The 27641-nt window shown below is 43.0% G+C and overlaps 1 protein-coding gene across 1 annotated transcript; it reads left to right on the top strand.

Annotated features, from left to right (window-relative positions):
* The first annotated feature begins 6775 nt into the window (after positions 1 to 6775).
* On the top strand, positions 6776 to 23448 carry LOC112255705 (elongation factor 4-like). The gene is given in 12 exon segments (XM_042326295.1): positions 6776 to 6988; positions 7473 to 7544; positions 7653 to 7853; positions 8090 to 8174; positions 18685 to 18793; positions 19010 to 19101; positions 19104 to 19141; positions 22144 to 22178; positions 22180 to 22336; positions 22404 to 22534; positions 22767 to 22878; positions 23092 to 23448. Coding segments are annotated over 12 exon segments (1299 nt in total). The 3' UTR covers positions 23146 to 23448.
* Positions 23449 to 27641: the final 4193 nt, after the last annotated feature.

The following is a 27641-nucleotide window of genomic DNA, read 5'->3' as shown; positions in this document are numbered from 1 at the left end:
TTTAGGGCTGTCCCTGACTAAAAACCTTGGTCGACCTAGAGTCATCTGTTCGTTCGACCAATCGATTGGTCCCAAAAAAATGTCACCTGTATTAGTGAGTATTAGTATAGACACCACCTGTGTTTGAGTAAAATCAACGATATGTAGGCTATGGAGTTTGTCTGATGCTTTAAGCACACTGATTAAATAAAGACACAAACGCCTGAGGGAGACCGAGATCGAGAGAGCCTAAGCAGATGGGGAAAAAACCTGTTCCCGACCCTCTACCTCCTGCTTCTGTTGGCATTCGCAGATTCTGCTGTTACGCTCCTAATAGGCTACACCAGGGTTCGGCAACCTTTTCCATTTGGAGTGCCAATTTATCTTACCATTTCTACCGATCTGCATGCCAGTTATGATTTTTATATGCACATTTCCGTGTAACAGTTTCTTTTCATTTATAGTCTTTTAATATTTCAAAATCATGTGTTTCATCACAATTCTAAACAGTAACTTCCATTGCCAACTATGTAAAAATAGCGACAAATAAAAACATTGCAGCCTGCAGGTAGAAAATATTCGGACTTAAAATAAATATCCTATAAATCACATTGGCTATGCATGGCTATGCCTGCAAGGAACTTGAAACATTGTATCAACTATTAACTTGGGTCCTAACTTGGGTCTGGCCTGAAGCTTGCTCTAGCAAACTTATAAAATATTCTGAGCCCTCAGATTTTCCTGCTCCAGTGAGCTCCTGACAGACATAGCTGTAGGCTATTTACGCAAGGGATAAGAAGTAATCAGGTAGGCCTATTTTATGTTTCCACCAGATCAGATTCATTACATTTTTCCCCACTTTCACACGGAGTGGTTATCGAAAGATAATGGCTCTGACAAACTTTTTGGTTTTTACTTAGTTTTTTCCTCGCTCAACTGTTTTCATTGAACTTTTTAATGGTTCAACAGGACCTAACCAGCCGAAAAACCTAAGTAGTAACATTAACACTGTGCCATCTAATCGCTGTACTCATAATATACAGGAAACCTATCACCGAATGGTGAGGATAGCCGTGTTGCAAGCACAGCTTCAGATTCAATAGTTTGGCAAGGGCCATTTAATTGTAGGAAAGTGTCTGTGCCCCCAGTAAGTACAGACGGTAAGGGGAGTGATGAGCTCTACAGCAGAGTCTCACAACTCAATGGTCAGCTCAGCTATACCCATTGAGACCGTGTCTGTGCCTCGATCTAGGTGGAGCAAAACAAAACATGACGGTGTTCGCCTTAGCAATCTCACTGGAATAAAGACCTCCTTCATTCCTGTCATTGTTGAAAGACATTGTGATATCTCACATCTCAAAATAGGGTTACTTAATGTTAGATCCCCCACTCACAAGGCAGTCATAGTCAATTAACTCATCACTGATCATAATCTTGATGTGATTGGCCTGACTGAAACATGACTCAAGCCTGATGAATTTACTGTGTTAAATTAGGCCTCTCCTCCTGGTTACACTAGTGACCATATCCCGCACGCATCCCGCAAAGGCAAAGGTGTTCCTAACATCTATGCAACCTACTCAATCACTTTTTATAGCTACTGTTTACAGGCCTCCTGGGCCGTATACAGCATCCCTCACTGAGTTCCCTGAATTCCTATCGGACCTTGTAGACATGGCAGAAAATATTCACATTTTTGGTGACTTTAATATTCACATGGAAATCTCCACAGACCCATTCCAAAAGGCTTTCGGGACCATCATCGACTCAGAGGGTTTTGTCCAACATGTCTCCGGATCTACCTCTTGCCACAGTCATATCCTGGATCTAGTTTTGTCTTGTGGTATAAATATAGTGAATCTACATGTTCTCTCATAATCCTTGACTATCGGAGCACTTTTTTTTTACGCTTGCAATCGCAACAAATAATCGGCTCATACCCCAACCAGGGACCATCAAAATCTGTGCTCTAAATTTTCAGACAACCCAGAGATTCCTAGATGCCCTTCCAGACTCCCTCCCACCCAAGCACGTCAGAGTACAAAAATCAGTTAACCACCTTAGGATCTTAATTTAACCTTGCGTAATACCCTAGATACAGTCGCACCCCTAAAAACAAAAAAACATTTGCCACAAGAAATTTGCTCCCTGGTATACAGAAAATACCCGAGCCCTGAAGCAAGCTTCCAGAAAATTGGAACGGAAATGGAGCTCCAACCAACTGGAAGTCTTCCGACTAGGTTGGAAAGACAGTACAGTGCAATTTCGAAGAGCCCTCACTGCTGCTCGGTCATCCTATTTTTCCAACCTAATTGAGGAGAATAATAGCAATCCAAAATTGATTGTTGATACTGTTGCAAAGCTAGCAGCCTTCAACAAGAGAGGATAGCTTTCACTTCAGCAGTGATAAATTCAGGAACTTCTTTGAGGAAAAGATCATGATCATTAGAAAGCACATTTTTGTCTCCACATTGAGTCTGTGTATTTCTCCGAAGTTCAGCTGTCCAGAGTCTGCAAAGAACTGCCAGGACCTAGGATCAATGGAGACACTCAAGTTGTATAATCTGGTATCTCTTGACACACTCATGAAAATAGTCGTGGCCTCTAAACCGTCAAGCTGCATACCTATTCCTACCCTATTCCAACTAAACTACTGAAAGTGGTACTTCCTGTGCTTAGCCCTCCAATGTTGAACATAATAAATGGCTTCCTGTCAACAGGATGTGTACCAAACTCACTAAAAGTGGCAGTAATAAAACATTGATTGAAAAAGCCAAAAAACTATAACATTGATTGAAAAAGCCATTGACTATAAAAATGTTTTAAAAACTATTGCCTATATCGAATCTTCCATTCCTCTCAAAGAAAAATGAAAAAGCTGTGGCACTGCAACTGACTGCCTTCCTGGAGACAAATAATGTATATGAAATGTTTCAGTCTGGTTTTAGACCCCATCATAGCACTGAGACTGCACTCAGGAAGGTGGTATAATGACCTTTTAATGGAGTCAGACCAAGACTCTGCATCTGTCCTTGCGTTCCAAGACTTTGGTGCTGCTTTTGACATCATCAATCACCACGTTATTTTGGAGCGATAAGAAACCGTAATTGGTCTACAAGGACAAGTTCTTGCCAGGTTTAGATATTATCTGTCGGAAAGATACGTTTGTCTCTGTGGATGATTTGTCCTCTGACAAATCAATTGTACGTTTTCCTCAAGGTTCCGTTTTAGGACCACTATTGTTTTCTCTATATATTCTACCTCCTGGTGATGTCATTTGGAAACACAATGTCAACTTTCACTGCTATGAGGACGACACACAGCTGTACATTTCGATGAAACATGGTGAGGCCCCAAAATTGCCTATACTAGAAGCCTGAGTTTCAGACATGGCAGCACATTTTTTTATTTTAAACTTGGACAAAACAGAGATGCTAGTTCTAGATTCCAAGAAACAAAGAGATCTTCTGTTGGATCTGACAATTCATCTTGATGGTTGTACAATCGTCTCAAATAAAACTGAAGGACCTCTGTGTTACTCTGGACCCTGATCTCTCTTTTGATGAGCATATCAAGAATATTTCAAGGACATTGCAAAAATCTGAAACTTCTCATCCAAAAATGGTGCAAAAAACCTAATCCAGACTTACTGCAATGCTCTACTCTACGGCTACCTGGATATAGTACTAAATAAACTCCAGTTAGGATTCTATCAGCCGTGTTTAGCACTGACTAGAACCAGAAATGTGATCATATTACTCCAGTGCTAGCCTCTGGCTTCCTGTTGAGGGTAGGGCTGATTTCAAGTTTTTACTGCCAACCTACAAAGCATTACATAGGCTTGCTCCTACCTATCTCTTTGATTTGGTCCTGCCATACATACCTACATGTACGCTACGGTCACAAGGCCTCCTTATTGTCACTAGAATTTCTAAGCAAACAGCTGGAGGCAGGGCTTTCTCCTATAGAGCTCAATTTTTATGGAATGATCTGCTTATCCATGTGAGATATGCAGACTATATCTCAACCTTTAAGTCTTTACTGAAGACTCATCTCATCATCAGGTCCTATGATTTAGTGTAGTCTGGTCCAGGGGTGTGAAGGTGAATGGCAAGGCACTGGAGCGACTAACTTCTCTTGCTGTCTCTGCCTGGCCGGCTCCCCTCTCTCTACTGCGATTCCCTAATACGGGGGCTGAGTTACTGGCTTAGTAGTGCACTTCCATGCCGTCCCTAGGAGTGGTGTGTCACTTGAGTGGGTTAAGTCACAGACGTGATTCTTCCTTTCCGGTTTTGCACCCCCTGTGACTAGGGTGGGCATTCTATGTTCATTTTCTATGTTTTGTATTTCTTTGTTGTTTGGCCGGGTGTGGTCCTCAATCAGAGGCAGCTGTCTATAGTCGTCTCTGATTGAGAACCATACTTAGGTAGCTTTTTCCCATGTGGGTTTTGTGGGTAGTTGGTTTCTGTTTTTGTGTCTGCACCAGACAGAACTGTTTCGGTTTCATTTATTCTCTTGTTGTTTTTGTTAATTAGTGTTCAGTTTAAATAAATAAGATGAACACGTACCACGCTGCACTTTGGTCCACTCCTTCCAACAGCCGTTACACCCCCTCAGGCTTGTACGGTGGAGGAGATCTTTGTGGGCTATACTCAGCCTTGTCTCAGGGTAGTAAGTCTGTTGATATCCCTCTAGTGGTGTGAGGGTTGTGCTTTGACAAAGTGGGTGGTGTTATATCCTGCCTGGGTTGGCCCTGTCTGGGGTTATTGTCGGACGGGGCCACTGTGTCGCGGGGAAAGGGTCAGTCTGTTATATCTGGTGTAATGGTTGTGGACAGGCAAACGGTCAAAACCAGTTCAGAGTCCAGGGATACAGTGTGGCAGGCAGGCTCAAGGTCAGGGCAGGCAGAATGGTCAGGCAGGCGGGTACAAATTCCAGAAAACAAACAAGGGTCAAAACCGGGAGGACTAGCAGAAGAGAATAGAAAAGGCAAGAGCACGGGAAAAAACACACTGGTTGACTTGGAACACACAAGACAAACTGGCACAGACAGACAGAAAACACAGGTTTAAATACCCAGGAGATAATAGGGAAGATGGGTGACACCTGGAGGAGGTGGAGACAAGCACAAGGACAGGTGAAACAGATCAGGATGTCAGGGCACCACCTGGCGTCCTACACGGGCGCATACCTGGCTGACCGGGGTGCCGGTGTTGGAAGTCGGAGATGAGGGCTGGGTCCGGGATGCCTCTAGCGGGGACCCAGCACCTCTCCTCTGGGCCATAACCCTCCCAGTTAACCAGGTACTGGAAACCCCTGCCCTGTAGCCGAATACTCAGGAGGCATCTCACAGTGTACGCCGGATGGCCATCGATGACACAGGGCGGAGGGGTGGGCCTGGAAACATAAGACAAAGGGCTGTGAGACATGGATTTAATCCTAGATACATGGAACGTAGGGTGAATACGGAGAGTATGGGGTAACAAAAGACGAACAGCAGTGGAACTAAGGACTCTAAAGATGGGGAAAGGGACAATGAAATGAGGGGAAAGTTTGCGGGACTCCACCCGAAGGGGCAGGTCGCGTGTGGATAGCCATACCCTCTGCCCAATGCGATAGCAAGGAGCTGGAGACCAGAGCCAATTTGCTTGTCGACGATACCTGGAGTTGGTCTTGAGAAGCGCCGCCCAGGCTCTTCTCCAGGTACGCCAACAGCGGCAGATGAACATCTGGGCCGAGGGTATGTTGACTTCCTGCTCTTGTTCTGGGAAGAGTTCTGGGCTGATACCTCAAAAGGGGAGAGTCCAGTGGCCGAACAGGGACTCTGGGTGTACTCCACCCAAACTAGTTGTTGGCTCCAGGTAGTGGGGTTGGTCGAGACGAGGAATCTTAAGGTTGTTTCCATGTCTTGGTTTGCCCGCTCCGACTGGCCGTTGGATTGGGGATGGAATCCAGAGGACAGGCTGGTCGCCGACCCAATAAGGGTGCAGAACGTCTTCCAGAACTGAGACGAGAACTGAGGACGCCGGTCGGAGACCATGTTCACCGGGAGTCCGTGGATCCTGAAGACGTGCTGCACCATGAGCTGGGTTGTCTCTTTGGCAGAGGGTAGTTAGGGGAGAAGGGACAAAATGGGCTTCCTTGGAAAACTGATCCACTACCGTCAGAATGAAGATGTTGCCATCAGACGGAGGGAACCCAGTGACAAAGTCTAGAGAGATATGGGACCAGAGACAATGAGGGACAGGTAGTGGCTGAAGGAGGCCGGAAGGGGCTCACTGCGCAGTCTTATTCTGAGCACAAACAGTGCATGCGGCAGGATCCATTGTGGGCCACCAGAAAGGACAGGTGAAACAGATCAGGGTGTCAGAAGGCCAGGGTTCGACGGGAACCCGGAGGACAGGTAAGCCTGGAGGAATGAGCCCATTCCAGGACCCGGGACCGGACTGGATTAGGGACGAACAACCAGTTAGCCAGGCCCCCTCCAGGGGCAGGTTGGAAAAGTTGTGTCTTGCGGACCAGGGTCCCAATACCCCAGGCCACAGCAGCCGCAAGGCATGAGGAAGGGAGGATGGTCTCAGAGTCAGAGGATGTGGCTGCGGGAATGTACAGGCGAGAGAGGGTGTCAGGTTTAACATTATTGGACCCTAGACGATAGGAAATGGTGAAGTATTCAAAATTCTTGTGGTCGGTCCTAACCAAAAATGGATGTTCTTCTCCCTCCATCCAGTGCCATCTTGACCGCCGGAAGTTTTCGGTTACCCACATCGTATTTTCTTTCTGTAGATTTGCTATGATGGGACAGGAAGGCACAGGGATGGAGCTTTTAGTCCTGGACAGATCATTGGGGCAGGATAACCCCCACTCCAACGTCAGAAGCATCGACCTCAGCCACAAACTGACAGGACGGTCCGGATGGACGAGGATGGGGGCCGTAGTGAACCAACGCTACATGTCCACAAAGGCTCTGTCAACCGCTGAGGACCATGTGAACGGTACCTTGGGAGAGGTGAGTGCCGAGAGGGGGGCGCCAGAGTGCTGTAGCCTTAAATGAAACTCCGGTAGAAATTGGCAAACCCCAGGAAACGTTGTAGCTGCACCCTGGACTTAGGTTGGGGCCAATCCATTACTTCTTTCACCTTTTCTGGGTCCATCTAGACATTTCCTTCAGCAATGATATATCCCAGAAAGGAAAGGGTAGAACGGTGGAACTCACATTTCTCCACTTTCACAAATAACTGGTTCTCCAGGAGGTGCTGAAGGACTTGTCAAACATGGAGGAAGTGTTCTTGGGCAGAACAGGAAAAAAACAGAATGTTGTTGAGGTAGACGAACACAAAACGGTTTAACATGTCCCAGAGCACATTTTCTACCAGGGCCTGGAAGACGACAGGGGCGTTGGTGAGTCCCAACTGCATGACTAGGTACTCATAATGTCCACTGACAGTGTTGAAGGCTGTCTTCCACTCATCCCCTTTGCGTATCCGAACCAGGTGGTAGGCATTCCAAAGGTCCAGCTTGGAGAAGATGGTAGCCCCCTGGAGAGGTTTGACAGCCTAGGAGTGGTAGGGGGAAACAATTATTGATCGTTATGTCATTAAGGCCCCGGTAGTCAATGCACGGACGCAGGGTCTTGTCCTTCTTTTCCTCAAAGAAAACCCTTGCGCCGGCAGGGGATGCAGAAGGACGGATACCTCCAGCAGCCAGAGAGTCCTCAATATACTCCTCCATGGACTTGGTCTCCGGGCCACATAGGGAATATAGCCAACCACGAGGCGGTGTGGTGCCTGGGAGAAGGTCAATGGCACAATCGTAGGGATGATGCGGGGAAGGGAAGTAGCCCGTGCCTTGCTGAAGATCTCCAGAAGGTCATGGTACTCTGCGGGGATGGCAGAGAAATCCGAGGCTTGACTTAAGCCCTGAGGAGGCAGTCTCGGGGAAGGCTGAACTGCTTTGAGGCAATGGGAATGACTCCAACCCAGGCTTGAACTCGTGGTCCAGTCAATAACGGGGCTGTGTTTTTGGAACCAAAAAAAATCGCAACACAACAGGAACACTTGGGACTCAGAGGAGAAGCTGTATAACCTCCGTGATTTCCTGAAACCTGCAGATTAACAGGAACAGTGCTGTGGGTAACTCTACCAATGGAGCGGCCGTCCAGTGCTCTAGCGCCCATGGGAACAGAGAGGAGTTAAGTAGGGATACCTAATTCAGAAACTAGAGTACTGTCATGACGTTGGCCTGTTTGGGTATAGGAAGCCCATCCCCCTCTCCCTGCCTCCCCCTTGCCTCTTTCAACTAGGCTGCTGTGGTCAGAGGTTGTAAATTCCTGAGAAGACCTCATGGACACACAGTTATAGAGAGTAGTTTTTCATGGGAGACAAAGGAAATCCTTCCACCTCACAGAACTTGAGGTACGAACAAATTTCATGTTCCGGAGAAAGTGTAAAAGTTCGGTGAAGAATCCAGCTACGAACTGGTCCGTTTGTCACAACTTGGGAAGCTCATGGGAGACAGTGTGGCCACATTACCATAACGCTGTTTATATAATAGCCCCAGATATAAGGTTTACATCTAATTGCTGTATAAGATGAATGAGTGAGTATGATACTGTTTACACAATTTTACAATGTGATTTTGGACTGTTTAATGAAGGGAAACTCAAAAAGGGAATTGGATTTGAACTAAATCAGAGGACCGCCAAGAGCCCAGTTAGGGTCAGACATCCTGGGACTGCCCTTTTCTGCCATTCCAAATAAAACCTAACTTTGAGAAATTATCACCAGACCGAGCTTACCTCAATTACGAGGTGTAAAAGATTGCTGAATCGTTTAACCATACCACGTGGTTAAACTCTTAGACTATCGATACCGACAGAATGAGAACAAGTCTTTGAAATTAATTACTAGCCTGCAACTAGGAATTCGGTATCATTGAACGCGAAGAACGACAACCGCTGAAACATGCATTCTATAACGAATGTCACTTTGAACTATCCCTTCTAACCAAGACAGAGAGAGAGAGGGAGAGAAACGGACAATTCTACAAAAGAAATACTTTTCACCAGCGATCAAGACACACTGAGTGTAAATATATATATTGATTGCAATTGTTCCCGAATGAGTGAGTGTTCATGTGTATAGGATTAGCATTTCAATTGTTATAATTATTAACTCTGTAGTGACTTTAGTCGACCCCCACTTCTACTTTGTCTAACAAGCCGCCATGCCGGTTTAGCCCACTAGGACACATCCTCCTATCATTACATTTACCTTTGTTTGTTTGTTTATGCATTTCTGTGAATTACTTAGTTAGTAATAAATAAATGATTTAAGACAATTGATGTATGGATGACTCATAGTGAAGACTGGGTTCGTGCAGATAACCAACAATTTACAACGTTTGGAATGAGACTAACGTGAGGTAAAGTAAATCATTCATTAATTCGAAGACTAATTGATCAGATTAAAAATCTGGAAAGTTATTTTAGGAAATTATAACTTTGTAATCTGAATATTTTTCCTTGGTGCCCCGACTTCCTAGTTAATTAGTTACATGATTAATCAGTTGATCGCATAGTAACTAATTACAGAGAATCTTTGATAAAAATGATCAGTCTTCAGTTAATGATAGAAAAGACACGACAGTACCGTCCATAAAACTCTCATTCGCCCCAAAGTCAATGAGCACCCGGAGAGACTTCGACTGGTCTCCCCACAGCAGTATCACTAAAAAAAGGAGTACGGTTGATGGGAATTAGAGGATTCCCAGTCTGGCTTACCAGAGTGCTTGTACCTACTAACGAAATAGGTCTCTTAACTTATCTGGGATATGTGGGACGGTAGCGTCCTACCTCACCAACAGCCAGTGAAATTGCAGGGCGCCAAATTCAAAACAACAGAAATCTCATAATTCAAATTCCTCAAACATACAAGTATTTTACACCATTTTAAAGATAAACTTCTTGTAAATCCAGCCAGTGTCCGATTTCAAATAGGCTTTATGGCGAAAGCACACCAAACGATTACGTTAGGTCAGCACCTCGTCACAGAAAACCATACAACCATTTTCCAGCCAAGGAGAGGGCTCACAAAAATCAGAAATAGCGATTAAATGAATCACTAACCTTTGATGATCTTCATCAAATGGCACTCACAGGACTTCTTGTTACACAATAAATGTGTGTTTTGTTCGATAAAGTGAATCTTTATGTCCAAAAACCTAATTTGAAATTGGTGTGTTATGATCAGAAATGTATTGTCTCAAACAAACATCCGGTGAAAGTGCAGAGAGCCACATCAAATTACAGAAATGCTCATAATAAACATTGATAAAAGATACAAGTGTTATGCATGGAAATATAGATACATTTCTCCTTTAATGCAACCGCTGTGTCAGATTTCAAAATGGCTTTACGGCGAAAGCACACCTTGCGATTATGTTAGGTCAGCGCTAGTCACAGAAAAACATCCAACCATTTTCCAAAGAAGGAGAGGTGTCAGAAAAGTCAGAAATAGCATTATAAATATTCACTTACATTTGATGATCTTGATCGGAATGCACGCTCAGGAATCCCAGTTCCACAATAAATGTTTGTTTTGTTCGATAAAGTCCATCATTTATGTCCAAATACCTCCTTTTTGTTCATGCGTTTAGCCCATTAATTCAAATGCATAATGCGTTCAGATTAAATGTCAAAAAAGTTATATTACAGTTCGTAGAAACATGTCAAACGATGTATAGAATCAATCTTTAGGATGTTTTTGATATAAATCTTTAATAATGTTCCAACCGGAGAATTCCTTTGTCTTTAGAAATGCAATGGAACACAGCTACCTCTCACGGGCTAAACGCGTGATCAATTCATGGCACTCTGCCAGACCTCTGGCTCAAACAGCTCTCTTTCTCTCCCTCTTCACAGTAGAAGCCTCAAATAAGGTTCTAAAGACTGTTGACATCGACACTGTATATTTGATAGGAAATGACTTGAAAAACTACAAACCTCAGATTTCCCACTTCCTGGTTGGATTTTTTCTCAGGTTTTTGCCTGCCATATGAGTTCTGTTATACTCACAGACATCATTCAAACAGTTTTAGAAACATCAGAATTTTACCCATCCACATGATATCCATATTCTATATTTTGGGCCTGAGTAGCAGGCAGTTTACTCTAAGGCACCTTTTTATCCAAGCTACTCAATACTGCCCCCCAGTCCCAAAGATGTTAACCGGGTAGGTGGCTATATAATGTCCCGCAATCCCAAATGTTGGAACTTTGTCTATGTGAACACGTACCCTAGGCGATAATCTAGATCTGCCCAGTTGCATAGGTTCCGGTGTATCTGACTCACCTGTCGCAGATGATTCTCGAGGGAACTCGGGTGGCTTCGGGTCTTCTCGGAAATACAGCCTTCGGGGACTTCCGGATTCTGCAGCGGATGAACGAATGTGCCCAAGACCAGACCTCCTCTCACTCCTGCTTTCCCGTAGATGCCCATCAATCCTAAGAGTAAGAGTGAGGGAATCGAGGTCAGCTGTAACTCCCGAGCTGCTAGCTCGTCTTTTATTTCCTCTGAGAGTCCATGAAGGAAGGTATCAAATATGGACTACGGATTCCAGGCACTCTTGGTGGCCAACGTGTGAAAATCTACTGCGTAGTCTGCCACACTACAGGAGCCTTGACATAACTCAAGTAGTTTTTGGGCCACCTCTCTCCCGGATACTGGAGAATCGAACACCTTCCTCACCTATGCCATGAAATCTTCCAGATTACGACAAATGGCAGATTGTTGCTCCCAAACTGCCGTAGCCCAGGAGAGCGCCCTGCGCGACATTAGCGTAATAATATACGCCATCTTCGACCGGTCAGAATGGAACGAAGATGGCTGTAGCTCAAAAATAAGGGAGCATTGAGAAAGAAAATCCCAGCAGGTTCCAGGATCCCCATAATATCTCTCTGGAGGAGGTATGCGGGATCTCGGGAGCCGGGGTAAGCTGTACAAACCCACCACTGATAGTAGACAGGTTACTGGGTGTTTGGGAGGTCTCAGAGGTGGCAGGCTGCCTATGAGCTAACTCACTGATTTGCTCCATGATAGCCTTGAACCCTTCCAAAATGTCCAGCAGTAGCTCCTCATGCCTCCCAATGGTGGCTTCCTGCAGGGAGACAACATGGCAGAGCTGGTCCAAGTCTGCTGGGTCTGTCATGGCCAGTTCGTACTATAAGCGCACAAGGCGAGACCCAGATGCAGATGGTTAGTGTCTTTGATATTTATTAATAATCCAAAAGGGGTAGGCAAGAGAATGGTCGTGGACAGGCAAAAGGTCAAAACCAGTTCAGAGTCCAGGAGGTATAGTGGGGCAGGCAGGCTCGAGGTACAAAGTCCAGAAAACAGGCAAGGGTCAAAACCGGGAGGACTAGCAGAAGAGAATAGAAAAGGCAGGAGCACGGGGAAAACCACACTGGTTGACTTGGAACATACAAGATGAACTGGCACAGACAGAAAACACAGGTTTAAATACCCAGGGGATAATAGGGAAGATGGGTGACACCAGGAGGGGGTGGAGACAAACACAAGGACAGGTGAAACAAATCAGGGTGTGACAGTTTCAACTGTTCTGCTTTCAGCAAGGGAACCCGAACCTGTTCACCGGGCGTGCTACCTTGTCCCGGACCTGCTGTTTTCGACTCTCTCTCTATCAGACTTGTTGTCACGACCTCTGAATGCTCGGCTATGAAAAGCCAACTGACATTTACTCCTGAGGTACTGACTTGTTGCACCCTCTACAACCAATGTGATTATTATTTGACCCTGCTGGTCATCTATGAACGTTTAAACATCTTGAAGAACAATCTGGCCTTAAATGGCCATGTACTCTTATAATCTCCACTTGGCACAACCAGAAGAGGACTGGACACCCCTCAGAGCCTGGTTCCTCTCTAGGTTTCTTCCTAGGTTCCTGCCTTTCTAGGGAGTTTTTCCTAGCCACCGTGCTTCGACATCTGCATTGCTTGCTGTTTGTGGTTTTAGGCTGCGTTTCTGTACAGCACTTTGTGACATCTGTTGATGTAAAAAGGCTTTTATAAATACATTTGATTGATTAATTGATCAATGAATAGATTGACAACTCTTGAATGGAATGAAATAAACCAAAACTGGTTCCTCACAAGTGTAGCTTAGATTGTGTAGTCTGCAAACAACGTGTCCACTCAAACAATGAGAACAGTAAAATACTGTAAAAATACTATATTGAATGCAATAACACAAACTACCATAACCAAACAAACATTGTAGATGACAAATTATGGGAATTAACGGTAAATGTACCACTGGTGATACTGGTGTGCGATCCCAGCAGCCACCACTGAGGCAGGCATGAATAAGACAGGTGTCTCGTGCCATGAAAAAAAATATCTGCCTTCCACACTCTTGGCGTTCTCTCAACCAGCTTCATGAGGTAGTCACTTGAAATGTATTTCAGTGAACAGGTGTGCCTTGTTAAAAGTTCATTTGTGGAATTTCTTTCCTTCTTAATGCGTTTGAGCCAATCAGTTGTGTGGTAGGGGTAGGGGTGACAAGGTAGGGGTGGTATACAGAAGAATGCCCTATTTGGTAAAATACCAAGTCCATATTATGGCAAGAACAGCTCAAAGGTATTGATTTTGTCATTGCCTTGGATGCTAAAAAGAGCTGTGCTGCCATGTTTATTGACCTGTCAAAAGTTATCAAGAATAGGCCTGGGATATACAGCCTGTTTATAGTTTCAGAATTATCTTCGACAGAACTTAGGCCATCTTGACAGATGGGGTTAAATCTGAATTTCTTGAGATTCAAAAAGGTGTTCCTCAGGTTTCGATTATGGGTCCATTATTGTTCACCTGGTATATTAATGACATAGGAAACACTGTTAATACTTGTAACATTCATCTCTACGCAAATGACACAGTTTTGTATTCCTGTGCCACCTCAGTGCAGCAGGCCATTCGTGAACTTCAGCATGACTTTGATTTCAATACAGAAATCACTTACAGATTTGAGGTGGAGTTGGAAAAACCAAGAATAAAAATGGAGCTGTGCTAAAGGCTCCAAAAGAAAACAATAACGGTAAATGGCTAGCTACCATTTTAAATCGGGAGCTCAATGGTAAAGCAAGTGTCAATCCAAGATACACGCACACTTTGTTTTCCAGGTGCTAAAGTCACCGACTTAATTGGAATTTTACCAGTAGTCAAAAAGCAGATTCCCGACCTGACAACAGTGGTGTTGCACGTTGGTTCAAATGACATTATGAGAGTTAAATCTGTGAGACTCAAAAACAACTTCTTATTGCTTGGAAACAGCTCACAGCCTTGCGGGAATTATCTTTTATTTTTTACATTGAACCTTTATTTAACTAGGCAAGTCAGTTAAGAACGAATACTTATTTACAATGACAGCCTACTGGGGAACAGTGGGTTAAGGGGCAGAATGACACATTTTTACCTTGTCAGCTTGGGAATTTGATCCAGCAACCTTTTGGTTACTGGCTCACCACTCTAACCACTAGGCTACCTGCCAATATCTTAGGACCAATCCCATCTCCTCGCTGTTGTGGGACTGAGAGTTTTAGTCGTATGTGGTCTTTTCATCTATGGCTAATGCATCTTTCTAAAAGACATGGGCACGTCATTTGTTGACAATAAAATGTAAGATAATATAGAAAATAGCCCTATTTGGTAAAAGACCAAGTTCATATTATGGCAAGAACAGCTCAAATAAGCAAAGAGAAACAACAGTCCATCATTACTTTAAGGCCTGAAGGTCAGTCAATACGGAACATTTCAAGAACTTTGAATGTTTCTTCAGGTGCAGTCGCCAAAACCATCAATCGCTATGATGAAACTGGCTCTCATGAGGACCGCCACAGGAAAGAAAAACCCAGAGTTACCTTTGCTGCAGAGGAAAAGTTCATCAGAGTTAACTGCACCTCAGATTGCAGGCCAAATAAATGCTTCACAGAGTTTAAGTAACAGACACATCTCAACATCAACTGTTCCGAGGACACTGCGTGAATCTGGCCTTCATGGTCGAATTGCTGCAAGCAAACCACTACTAAAGGGCTTTTTGGTTCCAACCTCTGTCTTTGTGAGAGGCAGAGTAGGTGAACGGATGATCTCCGCATGTTTGGTTCCCATCATGAAGGTGTGATGGTGCTTTGCTGGTGACAATGTCAGTGATTTATTTAGAATTCAAGGCACCCTTAATCAGCATGGCTATCACAGCACTCTGCAGTGATACACCATCCCATCTGGTTTGCGCTTAGTTGGAATATTTGTTTTTCAATAGGACAATGACCCCAAAACACCTCCAGGCTGTGTAAGTGCTATTTGACCAAGAAGGAGAGTGATGGAGTGCTGCATCAGATGACCTGGCCTCCACAATCACCTGACCTCAACTCAATTGAGATGGTTGGGAATGAGTTGAACCGCAGAGTGAAAGAAAAGCAGCAAACAGGTGCTCAGCATATGTGGGAACTTCTTCAAGACTGTTGGAAAAGTATTCCTCATGAAGTTGGATGAGAGAATGCCAAGTGTGTGCAAAGCTGTCATCAAGGCAAAGGGTGGCTACTTTGAAGAATCTAAAATATATTTTGATTTGTTTAACACTTTTTTGGTTACTGCATGATTCCATATGTGTTGTTTCATAGTGTTGATGACTTCACTGTTATTCTACAATGTAGAAAATAGTAAAAATAAAGAAAACCCTTGAATGAGAAGGTGAGTCAAAACTTTTGACTGGTACTGTAAATCAACCACATTTCCCCCCCAGTCCTGTCTGGTCGGTGGTACTGCATTAGAGATCAGAACCTTTGTTTGAATCCAACTTTGTAAAATAAGATTGTTACCTCAGTGTCTTGCCTGAGTCATTGGGCAGTTGGCCAACAAATTAAAATGAGTCCACTCATATAGCATGGAGAAGTAATAAATGTAGAATAATTCACTTGTGACAGGTAGTCTAAATCATAATTTTGTTATTTTATCAAATTAATCTAAATCTTAATGAGCATGCTGGCACTGAAAAACCTGGATCCATCTGCAACCCATTGAGCTAATTGATTATTACAATTAACGAGTTGGATATGAACTGGTTATGAAAAAGCTTAGCATTTTCATATTGGAAGAATACCAAGATAAACAGTACAACTGCCCTTAATATATCCACACTTGACAAGGAAGGAGACTCATAATAGAGTTGTCATCGTGAGAAAGAGGCACACGCACATATTCACATGCACACACTCGCTGCCTTCAAGTGGTTTCATTGGATGTTGGTCAGAGATGAAGGCGGTGGAAAGATATTTGATTTGATTTCTTATCTGAACATTATTCTGGGGACCTACTCAGTATGCGTGGGCTGCTGTCTTATGTTGCCATGGCAATGATTTTTCCACCCTCTTATTCTTGTCATCTGTGCAGGGGGCCACCATGTGGGAAATAATGGAATAGCCTAGAAACAGCACCATTCATAGTATAGGCTGCTACACAATACTGTATATTATGATATTTGAACATCTGTCATCACCCTGCAACTCAATAATAGACTGCTCCTACCAAGGTTCACTACTGGTTACAAAAATTAACAACAAATACCCCATTTTCTGTTGACAAATCAGCCGTCTCCCCTTTTCTGGGTTGCATTTCGATGTTTTTCTAAGGCTTTGATTAGGTGTCAAACTCATCCCAGAGGATAATTGGAACTGTCAGATGTGTGGGCCCTACACAAGAAAGGTACACTGTCAGTTTTCACAAGACGTGCCAGTCGCCTATCTGGCTTTATGGCCATGTTAGAAATAGTCCTGTGGAGATTTAGGCTGGGGGCTTTATCCAGGTCAGTGGAGACATAACTCTAACCTGAAAGAGTCGGAAAAGCCACAAGGCATTCTTGCTCTTCAACAAGGATGAAGCGATCTTCCTGAAATGGGGGCACATTTTATTCTGACCCTGACTCAGTTGGTATAACATAAAACAATCTAGGTTATCGAGTGTGTTAGTGAGTGTAACTAAATTGTTCCTATTCCTGTGCTATCCCACTCAAGCTGTTTCTACTCTTTAGAATTTTGTCTTAGTAAAAGCACAAATCATTTTTTTGCAATATTGAAAATCACTTCTGGAACCACCATAGGGCCCCTTTAAGAGCAACAGGTGCCAAACTACATTTCCCATGATGCACTGTTAGTAACCTTAAACCCCAACTTTGTTGTGCCCTGACTGTCTACTGTGCATGTTTTTTTTGTTAGGTGAAAATCACCTTTAGGCACAGTTATTTAAATCGGATGTTTCATCACACCGCTTAGAATTCCCACATTGTGATTGAAATGTAAAGAAATGTAGCTAAGGTTGACACGATTTAACCAGGTCTGCGGCGTTAAATTGGCTAGTTAAATGTCAATGCACTGAAGCTTTGTAACGAATGTATTAGCTAGCAGTAACTAACATGCAACTAACTGTCTTTAATACATCCTGAAGGGTGTAGAACGCATATTTTGGGACTTGAATCAAACAAGATGAAGGAGCCATAACTGTAACACAGTTTGCATTGGCATTAGACACCGATATATGTTGCCTAGAAACCTGGCGTTAGGGGCAGAAGCTAGAGTTTGAATCAGGAAAGTTTACTCTCACGACCTCTACAAGCCAGAATGTTGAATACGATTATATTTTGATGTACTTTACTGGTTGTCCGTGCTGTTGGTTCTTTTGGCTTTAGAAATGTGAGACAATATATCCACAGGAAATTATAATTACATAAACTTGTCAATGCACTGTTAATGCATTTAGATTGATATCCCCTTAAGCATACGCAGATCCATGTCATCACGAACTGGGCAAGTATGCATGTCTCCTGCAAGTTATTTTTTACTTGTGCGCAGAGGAATGCACACACATTGCTTTGAAAATGTGATGTAATTATACTTTCCTGTGGATATATATTGTCTTACATTCCTACCGCCAAAAAGACCAACCACACTGACAACCGGTAAAGTGCATTCAAATATTATTTTATTCAACCTTCTGGCTTTTAGAGGTGGTGAGAGGAAACGTTCCTGATTCAAACACTAATTTCTGCCCAAAGTAGAATTCTCTGCAATTCAACGTTGTGTTCAGGCACCTGTTTTCTGCACACACACCACCACCAATATGCTCAGTACACAGGCTGACAAAGTAAGGAACACCACATTGCAAACGGACAGCGTGCATGCAGTGCCCATTCTTTTATAAAGGCTTGTCCTTTATTGTAACTACACTAACTTTGTTATGTCATAGATATGTCAAAGTTCCCAGTGGAGAGGATCATACATGTCAGCATCATTGCTCACATTGACCATAGGAAGAGTACCTTGGCTGACAGGCTTCTGGAAATTACAGGTCTCGTGTGCATTACCATATCCATACTCATGGATCACACAGATACTCATGCATTTAGTTGTATTGTATGATATGGCTCACCTCATCGCTTGGTTTTGATAGGTGCCATAACCACCAGGAATACCCCCCATAGCTGCGGCAAATAGGGGTGCTGCAGCAACCTTGAAAAATCGACATAATAATAATTGAAACAAAACATTTACACAGCGTCAATAGGCGGTGTTTTATAAACAAACATGTACAGTAGTAGAAGGTGTCTGCATTCTGACGCGAATGTGCTTGTGGGTCTCTCTCTCCAGGGATGTATCCTATTGACCAGTCGGACTACAGCGCCCTCCGCAGTGCTGTGGAGAAACTGCAGTTTGATGTGCAGAAGGACAACAGTCTGGCACCGGGAGCAGGCTGGAGGTTGTATCATAACAATACCAACTAAATTATCATCTAATCTCTCATCCACTACTCAAAGCTATGCAAGTGGTGAAGGGTTGACCTTGACAGGATACTTGTGTTCTTCATTCGTTTTTCTTTTTGAGGGACACCAATTTCAGCCGTGATCATGCACTCCTAAATCGTACTCGCTCTCTCCTCACTTTACTTTCCCTTGGTCTTTCTTTCCTTCCGCAGGCTAGGCTTCCTGGGCCTGCTCCACATAGAGTTGTTTCACCAGCGCTTGGAGAAGGAGTACAACTCCTCTGTCAAAGTGACAGCCTTCACCATGCCTACGAGGCTGTCCTGTCCTGCGCCAAGCTCATTGAGGTAATACACAGCACCACCCTCTACAGGGGGCTTCAAATGACATGTACATCTATTGCTGGGAAAAGTTTACGTGATGATATCCCAGCAAAGTAAATGCACACATATACAGTGGGCTCCAAAATTACTGGCACCCCTGACTGGCAATGCACAAACAATACTTCAAAAAATATTACAAATATAATTATAGAGATACCAACATGTGAGAAGCACTGTACTTTATTAATGTTTCAATAGAACCAACCAAAATCATTCAATTATTTAATACAAAATAAATGTAACCAAAATCAAGGTTTCATAATTATTGGCACTCCTCATTTAGTACTTACACCTCTGGCAAGTATAACAGCATGTAATGTAATGTTTGACAAGGTTAAGGAACACATTTTGGAGGGATTTTGGACCATTCCTCTATGCAGATCCTTTCAAGATCCTTCACATTCTTGGGTTTGCGCTTATCAACTGCCCTCTTCCACTCAGCCCACAGGTTTTTGATTGGATTGAGGTCCGGCTACTGAGATGGCCATGGCGGTACATTGATTTTGTTGTCACAGAACCATTTCTGTGTGGATCTTGAGGTATGTTTTGGGTCATTGTCTTGTTGGAAAGTCCACCTACGGCCAAGTCCCAGCCTTCTGACAGACGCAACCAGATTGTCAGCCAAAATTGCCTGATACATGGTAGAATTCATTATGCCATCAATCTTAACCAGTGCCCCTGGACCTCTGGAATTAAAACAGCCCCAAAACATCACTGACCCCCCTCCCCCTCCATATTTCACCGTGGGTATGAGGTGCCTCTCCTTGTATGGATCTCTGTTTCGACGCCAAACATGTCGATGCTGTATCTGACCAAAAAGTTCAATTTTGGTCTCATCTGACCAGAGCACCTTCTCCCAGTCATGATTTAAATGACGTTTGGCAAACTCCAAGCGCTTGAGTCTGTGTCTTGGGGTCAGAAAGGGCTTTCTTCTGGCAACCCTTCCAAAGAGCATGTCGATGTGGAGGTGGCATCTGATGGTGCTTTTTTAAACCTGGTGACCCCAAGACACCACCAAGGCCTGCAATTCTTTCACAGTGATTCTTGGGGATTTTGTTGCTTCTCTCACCATCCTCCTCCCTATCCTGGGGGGCAAAATGCATTTGCGTCCTCTACCCCTGAGGTTTTCAACTGTTCCATAACTTTTGATTTTTTAAATAATTGCCCTGACAGTGCTCAGTGGTATATTCAATCATTTGTGGACCTTCTTGTAGCCATTACCAGATTTATGAAGGTCTACGAACATCTGTCTCTTTTGAACTGCCAGTTCTTTACTTTTCTTCATGGTGTTGAATGACCAAAGGGATATTGCATGTGTGTTACCTAATTTTTATACCCTAGTGAAACAGGAAGTGATGTAATGGCTCAATATAGTTCCTTAAGACTTAGATAAACTTAAATAAGTGGAATTTAATTCATGTTTTAATTTTGGTAGATGTTATTTACAATAATCTTAAAGAGTGCCATTAATTGTGAAAGCTTGATTTGGAGGACATTGATTTTTAATTAAATCAATAAATGATTTTGGTTGGTTCCATTGAAACATTAATAAAGTACAGTATTTCTCACATGTTGGTATTTTGAGTTTCTCTCTATAATTATGTTGTTTATATTTGTTTAAGTATTGTTTGTGCATTGCCAGTCAGGGGTGCCAGTAATTTTGGAGCCCACTGTATATACAGTGCTTTCGGAAAGTATTATGACCCCTTGACCTTTTCCACTTTTTTGTTAGGTACAACCTTATTCGTAAATGGATTACATTGTTTTCAATCTACACACAATACCCCATAATGACAAAGCAAAAACAGGTTTTAGATTGTTTTACAAATGTTTTGGAAGCTGAACCTTCGCCCCAGTCTGAGGTCCTGAGCAGGTTTTCATCAAGGATCTCTCTGTACTTTTCTTTGTTCATCTTTCCCTCAATCCTAACTAGTCGCCCAGTCCCTGTCGCTGAAAAACTTCCCCACAGCATGATGCTGCCACCGCCATGCTTCGCCGTAGGGATGGTGCCAGGTTTTCTCCAGACGTGACGCTTGGCATTCGGGCCAAAGTGTTCAATCTTGGTTTCTTCAGACAAGAGAATTGTGTTTCTCATGGTCTGAGAGTCATTAGGTACCTTTTGGTAAACTCCAAGCAGGCTGTCGTGCCATTTACTGAGGAGTGGCTTCTGTCTGGCCACTCTACCATAAAGGCCTGATTGGTAGAGTGCTGCAGAGATGGTTGTCCTTCTGGAAGGTTCTCTCATCTCCGCAGAGGAACTCTGTAGCTCAGTCAGAGTGACCATCGGGTTCTTCATCACATTCCTGACCAAGGCCGTTCTACCACGATTGCTCCATTTGGCAGGGTGGGTGGCTCAAGGAAGAGTCTTGGTGGTTCCAAACTTAATCCATTTAAGAATGATGTGATTACTGTGATCTTGGGGACCTTCAATGCTGCAGACATTTTTTGGTACCCTTTCCCAGATATGTGCCTCGACACAATCCTGTCTCGGAGCGCCACAGACAATTATTTCGACCTCATGGCTTGGTTTTTTGCTCTGACATGCACTGTGATCTGTGGGACCTTATATAAACAGGTGTGTGCCTTTCCAAATCATGTCCAATTAATTTAATTTACCACAGGTGGATTCCAAACAAGTTGTAGAAACATCTCAAGGATGATCAATAGAAACAGGATGTACCGGAGCTCAATTTCAAGTCTCATAGCAAAGGGTCTGAATATTTCTGTTTATTGTTAACACATTTTCAAAAAAATGTGTTTAAAAACTTTTCCCTTTGTCATTATGGTGTATTGTGTGTGTGTAGATTGTAAAGGACATTTTTTTATTTAATCAATTTTAGAATAAGGCTAAAACGTAACAAAGTTTGGAGAAAGTCAGATCTGAAGATTGTCATGTGAACCTAAAATATGGTAGCCCTTGTTTGGTAACCGTGATCAAAGTTTATAACTCTCCTATTGTGTTGTAGGAGCATGGGAAGGAGAAGATCTGCATAGTGAACCCAGTTCTCAGACAGGTCTGTAGTGACAGAGTACCTGGATCCCATGGTGATGGGGACCATCTTCGCCCCTGACGACTACACCGGGAAAATCATGAGTATCTGCTTGGTAAGCCAGCCTGGCTTTCAGATGTTGCTAATTATTTGTTTGAATGATCACTGTGTAATCAAGAAATTTAAGAAAAGGGGTTTGGATTTGTCACTTTGCAAAACCAGTTTGACAAATTGAGACATTGTATATTGTTAATTTTCTCAACAGTTGTGAGTATGAGGATACAGGGTACCTGGCAGCCAATGTGATCAAGATGGATATTCTGCTGAACAGGAAACTTGTGGAGGAACTCACCCCTGTTGTTCACAAGTAAGACTTTGATAATTAGTACTCAGACAATGACTGAATCCTAACTCAAACTTTTTTTTTGCATATCTCCCATTTACATTATGGTATGATTCAACTCTTGAATTAGTGTCTGCTTCTCAAATTACTATTTGGCCCAATATCTGAATATTTCAAGGGCCATTAATACTACAATCTATTTGAGAACCGTAATGATGTGACTCTTGTGTGTCTTCTGTTGCGTTTTCCTACGTAGAGAGATTGGGCGTACAGTGCAGGCAATGCCATGTGCGAGCACCTGCATGACGCCAGAACCAGACAAATGTTTGAGATCACAGTACAAACAGCCATCGGTAGCAAAGGGAGACGTAAGTTAACATTTTCATAATGACCATGAAATAAGACTCATACGACCAAGTTGGTAGCTTTTGAGATTGCGTGACACCCTCGCTCTCTCTCGCAGGATTATGAGAAAAATGTGCATGCAAAATGTGCAAGGAAACTTATGTTCATTCATTTAGAACGTGGGTGTGTACGATGTCTAGTATGGTAGCTGATCCTAGTCTCTTACCCTCTTTTAGCACAGAGATGATAACCAGAAAGATGACGCGCCTGAAGAACCAGGCAGAGTGTAAAAAGAAGATGCGGTATGTTGGCACGTGCAAGTCCCCAAAAGATGTCTTCCTCAGTGTTCTGAAGAGGAAAGACAAGTAGAATATCAGTATCCTTATTTATTGAAGCAAGTTTTTGTTCAAGAAAATAGACTTTAAAACGGCAAAATAACTTTTAAATGTCCCATACATCATTTTAACCCCCAAAAAGTTATGTAGATCTCATTGCCAAGAAAAATATATGACGACATGCACAGATTACTCGCTCAAACAGACTAAGTGCAAGGTGCAATACATCAATGAACGCTTGTAAGTAATAAAACAAGATATGTTATGTCATTTGTTCTGTTTCTCTCTCTCTCCCAGTGGATCCAGTGTGTCGGTTGTAACAATTTGGCTGAATCTTAATTATACTTGTATTTCTTTGATTCCTCTCTCCTTGCAGTCTCCTCAAAACGCATTGGTGGGGAAGATCTTCTGCTCCATTGTGCTTTGAGAATGAGACGAGGGAGGGAGAGCTTGAGGAATCAAGGAAATACAATAGAGATGAACCCTTTGTGTACTGTTCTGTGCAGTTGGAGTTCTGCTCCACTAGAGGGCCGGGCACTGATGGTTACACTTACAACCCCTTCTCAAATCAAATCAAATTTCATTGGTAACATATATGGTTAGCAGATGTTAATGCGAGTGCAAAATGCTTGTGCTTCTAGTTCTGACCGTGCAGTAATATCTAACAATTTCACAACAACTACCTCATACACACAAGTGTAAAGGAATGAATAAAAATATGTACATAAATATATGGATGAGCGATGGCTGTGCGGCATAGGCAAGATGCAGTAGATGGTATAGAGTACAGTTTATACATATGAGATGAGTAATGTAGGGTATGTAAACATTATATACAGTGGCATTGTTTAAAGTGACTAGTGATACATTTATTACATCCAATTTGTTATTATTAAAGTTGCTAGAGATTTGAGTCACTATGTTGGCAGCAGCCACTCAATGTTAGTGATGGCTGTTTAACAGTCTGATGGCCTTGAGATTGAAAAACAGCTTCTGTCTCTCGGCCCCAGCTTTGATTCACCTGTACTGACCTCGCCTTCTGGATGATAGCGGGGTGAACAGTCAGTGGCTCGGGTGGTTGTTGTCCTTGATGATCTTTTTGGCCTTCCTGTGACATCAGGTGGTGTAGGTGTCCTGGAGGGCAGGTAGTTTTCCCCCGGTGATGCGTTGTGCAGACCTCACTACCCTCTGGAGAGCCTAACGGTTGTGGGCGGAGCAGTTGCCGTACCAGGCGGTGATACAGCCCGACAGGATGCTCTCGATTGGGCATCTGTAGAAGTTTGTGAGTGTTTTTGGTGACAAGCCAAATTTCTTCAGCCTTCTTCACCACGCTGTCTGTGTGGGTGGACCATTTCAGTTTGTCCCCGATGTGTACGCCGAGGAACTTAAAACCTTCCACCTTCTCCACTATTGTCCCGTCGATGTGGATAGGGGGGTGCTCCCTGTGCTGTTTCCTGAAGTCCACGATCATCTCCTTTGTTTTGTTGACATTGAGTGAGAGGTTATTTTCCTGACACCACACTCCGAGGGCCCTCACCTCCTCCCTGTAGGTAATCAAGCCTACCACTGTAGTGTCTTCTGCAAACCTGATGATTGAGTTGGAGGCGTGCATGGCAACGCAGTCATGGGTGAACAGGGAGTACAGGAGAGGGCTGAGAACGCACCCTTGTGGGGCCCCAGTGTTGAGGATCAGCGGGGTGGAGATGTTTCCTACCCACACCACCTGGGGGCAGCCTGTCAGAAAGTCCAGGACCCAGTTGCACAGGGCGGGGTCGAGACCCAGGGTCTCGAGCTTAATGACAAGTTTGGAGGGTACTATGGTGTTAAATGCAGCTTTGGTTTGAGGAGTGTTTGCTGCTTCTCATTGAGCATGCTTTCATTTGCATGTTTTTAGACCAATAAACCAAACTCTACATGGCAAGTAGTAGATACATTTTTCTTATTAGATCTTCTTCAGCAGGGAGGGTTATGTTACAAAAATAAAACCACTGAGATGTGAACTAGGGATCTTGTGCACAGTAACCCAAGAGTCAAGCACTCTGCCATCAAGTGGATCTGTAAGATGATGCGTGTTGCTTTTATTGTCACTGGTCACTGTAATTAATAACTTTAGTGACATATATATTTTTTGTATATTACTAGTACCTGCTAAAGTTCTTAAAATAAATAAAATATATATATATATATGCAACAAGTGTTGGTCCCATGATCTGAAATAAGATCCCAGAAATGTTCCATATGCACAAAAAGCTTATTTCTCTTCAATTTTGGGCACAAATTTGTTTACATCCCTGTTTGTGAACGTTTCTCCTTTGCCAAGATAATTAATCCACCTGACAGGTGTGGCATGTCAAGAAGCTGATGAAACAGCATGATCATTACACAGGTGCACCTTGTGCTGGGGACAAAAAGCAACTAAAATCTGCAGTTTTGTCACACCACAGATGCCTCAAGTTTTGAAGGAGTGTGCATTTGGCATGCTGACTGCAGGAATGTCCACCAGAGCTATTGCCAGAATGTAATGTTAATTTCTCTACCATAAACTGCCTCTGTTGTTTTTAGAGAATTTGGCAGCATGTCCAACCGGCCTCACAACCTCATGTATAGCGTTGTGTGGGCAAGCGGTTGACTAATGTCAACAGAGTGCCCCATGGTGGCGGTGGGGTTATAGTTTGGGCAGGCATAAGCTACGGACAACAAACACACGCATTTTATCAATGGCAATTTGAATTTACAGAGAAACCGTGACAATATCCTGAGGCCCATTGTAGTGCCATTCATCCACTGCAATCACCTCATGTTTCAGCATGATAATGCACAGCACTAGCTCATACCAGATACTGACTGGTTTTAAGTATCTGTGACCAACAGATGCATTATCTGTATTCACAGTAGTGAAATCCATAGATTAGGGCCTAATGAATTTATTTCAATGGACTGATTTCCTTTAAATGAACTGTAACTCAGTAACATCTTTGAAATTGTTGCATGTTGAGTTTATATTTTGGATGGAAAAGTGGTGAGGTTTGAACCAGGAATGTTGTGGGTCACAACACATTTTTAACACACCAACCTACCACCCTGATAGTTTGTTTTATTTGACTCCCACCTGTCAATGGACACTCTGCCCACTAAGTTTTCAAATCAACCAATCACATTTTGTCCTGTCCTCAAAACAGCTGGGTCCCGTTCGACTGATTCAACTTATTTAGACAGTTAAATGCAAGGGCTCCGCTATTTGGGCCTCAGCTGAATTATTTCAGTGCATAATTTCCTTTAAGAAATCAGATTATTTATCCCTGGACAAGCAAGAAGAATCATCTGGTACTGGAGCACTTGTCCAATTATGTCTAGTCAAGATTTGTTTCCAAGGAAGAGAGGAAGGAAGGATGCACTTTGAAGGAATTCCAACAAGCCCTTGGTACCTGAAGAATGAATAAGGAAAACTCCACTGAGCTACTGGCTAATCACAAGTCAAGATAAAACATTTACATAGAAGTGGCGGCAGAGGGTGTGTTCTCACATTTCTCCTAGAGGTGTTCTTGCACTGTAGTCGCTCATTTTGCAACATTCAAAACAAAAGTCCAAATCCTTAACATAGTGTAATTTGTAGGAAGAAATGTTTTAAAATTTCGTTTTAAAATGATTGTACATTGTATTTTCCAAGACATTTTAATACAAAGTGCTGCTGGTTTGATTTATGGCAACAAAAACTCCCTATTCTCCTGAGCAAGATTACAAATGACACCTTTCATCAGAAAAATTATCATTTATAACACTTTTACAGCCATTCAAATATCTGAAGCCAAATCCTGGGTGTATAATGCCTTGTTCACACTGCAGGCCTATAATGCTCAAATCAGTTTTGGAATACTGACTGTCCAAATAGCACGTTATAAGTGACCAAATAGGATTTATATGTGTTCAGGTGGCAGTAATTTGCTGACATGACTAAGCTGTCATAGTTGTTGTCATAGTAAAGACAGGTGTGTGCGCGCTGGTGTAGGCCGATTGGTGCAAGTGCTTCCTATCACTCAGAAGTTATGTAGCAAACTAAGGTGACAATGCCTGCCATGGATGTTTCCCAGGTGCTTTGAATGGTCAAAATCATAGTGTGAGAACACTTAAGGCCTCAAAGGATAAGATGATCCAACTTTCAAAACGAGTCCTTTTTGTCGAGCCACAGCAGTCAACTAGCTAGCTAGGTAGCAGTTTAGCTTTCTAGCACATTCACTCATTTGTTTGTAAACATTTAACAAGCTAGTTAGCTACCACATTTTCTTGGCAAACTGTCAACAGAGTAGCTAGCAAGCAACAAGATATGCCAAATAACAGTCTAAAAACCACTTGAGGGCAAATAAATCAGATTTGACCGCATGGCCAGGAATAGGTTTTGTATCGGACTTCTAACCACCTACGAAAGTGGTTTGAAATGTGGCTTGAAATATCAG

The sequence above is a fragment of the Oncorhynchus tshawytscha genome, linkage group LG08 (assembly GCF_018296145.1).
Source record: "Oncorhynchus tshawytscha isolate Ot180627B linkage group LG08, Otsh_v2.0, whole genome shotgun sequence".
NCBI lineage: Eukaryota > Metazoa > Chordata > Actinopteri > Salmoniformes > Salmonidae > Oncorhynchus > Oncorhynchus tshawytscha.
The sequence above is the reverse complement of the archived record's forward strand: the minus strand, read 5'-3'. Positions and strand labels throughout refer to the sequence as shown.